General features: G+C 43.7%; 1 protein-coding gene across 5 annotated transcripts in view; it reads right to left on the minus strand.

Annotated features, from left to right (window-relative positions):
• LOC110523734 (autism susceptibility gene 2 protein homolog) overlaps nt 1–5,007 on the minus strand; it is a 28,537-nt gene extending 23,530 nt beyond the window's left edge. For all 5 annotated transcript variants that reach the window (XM_036977414.1, XM_036977417.1, XM_036977416.1 and 2 more), the window contains exon 1: nt 3,820–5,007. In XM_036977414.1, coding sequence (XP_036833309.1) covers nt 3,820–4,170 — 351 coding nt within the window. In that variant the 5' untranslated portion in view covers nt 4,171–5,007. The remainder of the gene's footprint in view (nt 1–3,819) is intronic.
• Between the last annotated feature and the right edge of the window lie 1,111 nt (nt 5,008–6,118).

The raw sequence follows: 6,118 nt of genomic DNA on the forward strand, positions 1-6,118 counted from the left end.
TATGTGCCATTCAGAGGGTGAATGGGCAAGACAAATTATTTCAGTGCCTTGAACGGGGTTTGGAAGTAGGTGCCAGGCGCACAAGTTTGTTTCATGAACTGTTTTTCATGCTCAACATTTTCCCGTGTGTATCAAGAATGGTCCACCACCCAAAGGACATCCAGCCAACTTGACACAACTGTGGGAAGTATTGGAGTCAACAAAGGCCAGCATTGCTGTGGAACGCTTTCAACACCGTGTGGAGTCCATGCCCTGACAAACTGAGGCTGTTCCGAGGGCAAAAAAAAGGGGGGTTGCAACTCAATATTAGGAAGGTATTCTTAATGTTTTGTACACTCAGTGTATGTTTAGGCAATACAGACATAGGCTAGAGTAAAACATGACTGTGCTCTCCTTGACGGCTGTTTATAGTGGCTTGATGAATGCCTCTCCTCTTCTGCCAGGTACTGAGACAATTAGATGACACCATCAGTACCTAACGAGGACTTTTCCTCAGAGAACCTATTCACAGTGACATTGTAGTGGAACCCTGACCTAACTGAAAACCCAACACAGGCAGACCATTAATGAGAGCGAGAGAGCGAGTTTTAAACAAGAGAGTGGTTGCACTGCGCCCTGGAACTCTAAATTTGGAACTGTACCATATTCGGCAGATAGCCCTACTTATCAGGGCTAAATAGTACCTATCCGCTAAATGGGGCCAACAGTCATTATTAAGCCAGTGGATTGAGGTCATGCAGTAGCAGCACATTCTACATATTAATTTTCTAAATAAAACTCGCTGTCTCTCTCTGTCTGTCAGTCTGTCACTGCAACAGACAGACATAATGGTGTTCCGTGTCAGTTCCAGGCCGTTCAGGACGACTGATGGTTTATTTACAGCATGAGCCGACAAGCAGCAGAACAAAGGATAGGAAATCACAGAGGGGGTTTATGGCAGGGAGAGTCAGCCTGTTTCCTGTCTCACAGCCTGGCTGGGCAGTGGGCCCAGGGAGAGATGGACACACACACACACTTTTACAACTGCGGCCTACGGCCCTGCAAGTTGTCCATTATGTGGAACTGCGACGAACAAGGGTAAAACATGAAACGTTCAGCATTATTTGGCTGAGTGAAGTCATTGTGCTTCCACAATGCTGAAGAGAGGGGAATGTAATCCTTGGACATGGCAGTCTAGCTGGAGACTAAGGGGGATGGCAAGGACAGATAACATAGAGGAGGGTAAATCGATGAGTGCCTGAGGGAGTAACACACTAACCTGGTTGTGGGACTACATTCAGTCAAACTGAACAGGCCACAGAGAGGTATTTTCAGTGTTCCTAGAACTAGAAGATTGATTCTACTGAAAAAAGGGGCTGAAAGCAAAAGCACGGCTTTCCTGTAAGCACACCGTATAATCAGCTGTCAGTGAACACTGTTACATACACAGACAAGTGACACCTGCTTGTTTAAAAACCCTTGCAGGTCCCCTGAAAGCCAAGCACTTCCTCAATCTTGTCCACACAAGGGGTTTGTAAAGAGCGTCATCCGAACAGGCAGACAAACACCACAAAGAGACAAGGAGCTGTGGAGCAGCAGCCTTTCCCCCTCTTGACTGCCTGGAGAGCTTTCAGCTGGACAGATGGGCCAGAGGTCCGGAGGGCTGGTGCACGTTAACTATGCACCAGGGCCTTGGCTGTAATAAAGAACCTCTAGAAAGATTTACCAATCAATAGCTGGAATAATTCAATGATATGCTTCTTGATCAAATAAGACCACTGTACCCACTACCTGTACAAGTTCCACCACAGAAATTATCTTGAATATAGCAACACAAAAATAAACCGAGAGCAGCCTATTAAATTAACATTTCGCTTTTGACACACTGGTAGTGTTTATCAACCAGTTACTTACATGGCATCACCTCTGGGGTGTACAGTACAGTACACACCTGACCGGGAGGACGGACTCCGAGAATACATCAAACATATCAATTTATTTCTGCAAATAGGGTGTTGAAATGTCTGCTTGGGGGCCCTACTTTCAGTAGGATATTAAACACTTGTAACAGTCTGACAGCTCGCTTTACAAATGACTAATCCTAGATTTAGTATTTATGAAATTCTATCTGGTGAAATCCTAGGAGCTCAGTCATCATAAAAGAGGGAGAGCAGGGAGAGATTCTCCCTGCTGCCAGAGCAGAGCTAGAGAAGAGAACAGGCCGTATGACAGAGAAGCGTTTTGCCGTTTAAAGGGTCGAGCTGCTGCAGGCGTCACCCAAACATCCACATCTAGACTAGTCCCAAAGCCAGACTAGCTGGTTACAGAGCTCATGAAACTAACCCTGTGTAAACAAACATACAGTGGGCCAGAACATCCCAGAGTCACGCCCTGGTGAGTTACACCGTCTAGGTTACAGCACTCACTACAACAATCATTACACAACTACACAGGCCTCGTATTAGAATCCAGGTCAGGGTCATTTTGAGCTGGAGCCTTCATCAGTCTACAGTCATCCTCGTCCGGAATATAGTGGAAATCATGTTGACAATATGCAACAGCTGTATGCAGCAGCTGTTTCTACAGTGATTCCTGTACAGTTAGCCGGTACATAGTGCGTAGTCATATAGCAAAGCAATTCCATGAGCTACACCTCTGAGGAGCAAGGTTTGACAGGAATAGAGAAGGACCGTCATTATCGATGACCGAAGATCGTGTCCTGTCTTGTCCTGTCCTGTCTTGTTTTTCACCCCTGACATTTGGTATAACAATAAGTTTCTCTTCCTAGACAGAGAATGAATCAGAATGATGATGAGTATTCTGTCAGGGCCATATGCACCAATCACTGAGTAGGCTCTGGCTTTTTACTGCCGGGTTGTCTTTCACATAGTGTCACTTAGATACCATTTATCAAGTTTACTGTTAGTCACCATCTGGCGGGAAGCATTAAGAGAAAAATGTCCTCTTCAAGCATTTCAGGCACATAGAAGTCTCCAATGCCTTTATTATTGTCTATTTGGTATCTCTTTTGACACATGTCCCTGTGGTGACCTTGCGGGTTAAGAGCGCTGGGTCAGTAACCCGAAAGGTCGCTGGTTTGAATCCCCGAGCCGGCAAGGTGGAAAAATCACATACACTAATACTCCAGCTGATGAACCCTGCACCTGGAAGCATTTAAGCGCAAGAGAGGAGCTTTCTATAAAATGGTTCAAGCCTAGGCCTACAGTTTACAACTTTTGATTTTCCATTTCTGGACCATCAGCAAATCAGAACATATTCAAAATGTGTGACATCTACCAGTTCTCTCTGCCAAACCCCAGGAATTATCATGACATTGGCCAAACCAGCCAGTGTGCAGTAGTGCATCAGTAATAATCTGTATTCCAGAAACACATATTCTGGAATGGAAGTAAATCTGATCTATAGAAACATATGGACTGAGTGACACCTCAAAGCATCATAATGGTTGTTGTTGGGATAAATCAATAGTAACCTAACAGCATATGTTCAGCCATCAGCCTCTTGGCATATTGACCCTGCAAACCAACCAGTGTGTGTTTACAGCAATATCCTGGGTCCTGAAAACCTTGTCACAAGGCAGGTACAGTGTAATTACAGTGTAGATAACCATTTTATGTAACACTGTATAGGCTGTTATATAACTTTTACAATAAATGTGCTAATTCACTCACAAGAGATAACTGCGTCAACTGCACATGACCCTGGCAGAGATCTTGAGCGATGTGGGCCACGCAGGAAGATGTAGTCGACTTATGTGTATCATGTCTAAACATACAATCATCTGTCAAAAACAACAACAACATAGGCCAACGTTCTTACCTCTAAAGATTCCAGACTGAGAAAGCTGGCTATGGCAAATCCATCAATAATGTCCTCCTCCTGTGACACTGACCCTCGTCTCTTTTTCCGAGAGGGACGCGGGGGCCGGACATAATGCAAGTTGGTAATTTTTCCATAATTACAAAGGGCCTTATTCCTGACCGGGCTTTGCCCTAGGTCGGAGCCAGATGATGGACTCCGGTTTTGGTCATTCCTGTCAATCGCATCCCTTCTTCGCACGCGGTCTCGTTGAGATCTTGACCTCCGGCTGCGCTTTATTTTCCCGTCCATTTTAGAACTCAGAGTCGAAGCGATCGCCACACGACAGAGCGCAATTCGTTCTTTGTCCATGTGAAGTAGAAGTGTGCAGAACAGCACTTGCTTTGTTTTACAAATTAAATAAACAATCTGAGAGAATCCTTGATCCAACAATAAAAGACAAGAACATTTTCGAAGGTTGGTTTCGACTTGAATGCGAACCGTGGCTGCCTTTCTAGTTGGACCACCACAACAGCAGATTGTTACTTTGTTGCGCCTAGAGAGTGGGAGAACTCTAAATTGTAACTCTTACAATAATATTAACTTGCTTTGCAACTTTTTTTTTGCTTGCAATTGTTGTCTGGCTGCGACAGAGCGAGCTGTCAGACGAAGCTACAACGCTGTATCATGTCGGACTGTTCTTCTTCCATCACCGCCCGGCCAAATCTATAGTCATGAACGATTGTGCTTGGCTAGAGGGAACCCGTTTATTTAAGTAAAATAGCCTAAACAACACTTCACTTTGATGGTGTTTGGCCGATTGATTGATTGTTACTCTGGCCTTAGATATGCAAAAGCGAGACACATGAATAATCCACTCAACTCAACAAATTCCGTGATTTGTAGAATCATCCATTCTCAGGCTATTTGTTCAAAGCTTGTCAATCTTCACGACAAAGTAAGCAAACCCCAGCCAGAAAACGATTTGCCTTTCCTGAGTCGGTATTGTTTCTAAATAAATCCAGCCTCGAATTCTTCTTTCCTTGGTTGATATGGTTGGTTCGAATGGCAGGTTGATCTTGAGTAAAACGTTGGGTAAATTGTGTGTAAAAAAAAAAAAAAAAAACACGTTAGATTTAAAGCCCACTTCCCCACTTCGCCCTACATTGCATTTTTGGTTGTACAGTAAATCCCAGTACCGCGAACAACTGACGTATTTCCGCCACTTCTGCACGGAAGTGCCTGAAATGATCAGCGATTTAACGCTGAGGGGAGGAGGTGAAAGATGTACCCTTTCATGACCCTATGTACTGCTTGAAAGGGTTGGTTTTAGTTCTGTTCTTTATACTGCATTATTATAGATTTGAAGTTATTACAACACTGAGTAGCCTAGGCTGAGAATAGGCAGATCTTATTGACCCTTTAAACAAACAACATCAAAAAAGATTTAGTGATGGAGAAATATATGGTTTTGAGGGAATGTGATTCATTTATTTCACCATTAGTCATGAATACATTACAAGCAAAACAGTTTTTCTACATGGATTCTCTCTTTTGCATAATAACCTATTACTAATGGGAAAATGTTGCCTAAGATGTGTTTTGGATATATATGTGTTACACTAAGGCAGTGTTAAATTAATCGGAGTGGCCACAGATCCGACTTTTCCGGACCCTTCTTCGCAACATTCTCTGCTCTACTCGTTCGGCTACTCAGAGAACAGGCTACTCTGGCAAATGGCTGTCATTATATGGTTAGATCAAAGCCGAGTCAATGTCTGCAAGATCACATAATGATAGTATTCTAAATAACAGAACGGAATTAAATAGCATAGCAACGTTACTGTAATACAAAAAACACCACATCATTTCTTACGAGATTTTAGGACGATTGTGCGAATGGTCACATCTTTCTCTCTTATGTGGCCAAAACTCAACAGTGCGTTGCACAAGGCAAAATATGTGCTTTGATTGAAACAAAACACAGGTACACTACCGCTCAACAGTTTGGGACCATTTAGAAATGCCCGTGTTTTTGAAAGAAACGCTCATTTTTGTCCATTAAAAACTGGCAGTGATGTGAAGGGAGGCCACAGAAATGTGTACATAATGCAGATCATAATGTGATCTTGCAGACATTGATTCAGCTTTGATCTAACTTTATTAAACTAGCAGCATTCGCCAGTGTAGGCCTGTCGTGTTCTCTGTGCAGCCGAACGAGCAGAGCAAAGACTGTGCGTAAAGTAGGGAATCAGGCACATGCACAGTAGCTTTGGGACCTTTGGCTGTCGGGAAGGAGGGTCCGGTGCCGCCTAGGCCA

The sequence above is a fragment of the Oncorhynchus mykiss genome, chromosome 5, assembly GCF_013265735.2.
Source record: "Oncorhynchus mykiss isolate Arlee chromosome 5, USDA_OmykA_1.1, whole genome shotgun sequence".
In the NCBI taxonomy this organism is placed as follows: Eukaryota; Metazoa; Chordata; class Actinopteri; order Salmoniformes; family Salmonidae; genus Oncorhynchus; species Oncorhynchus mykiss.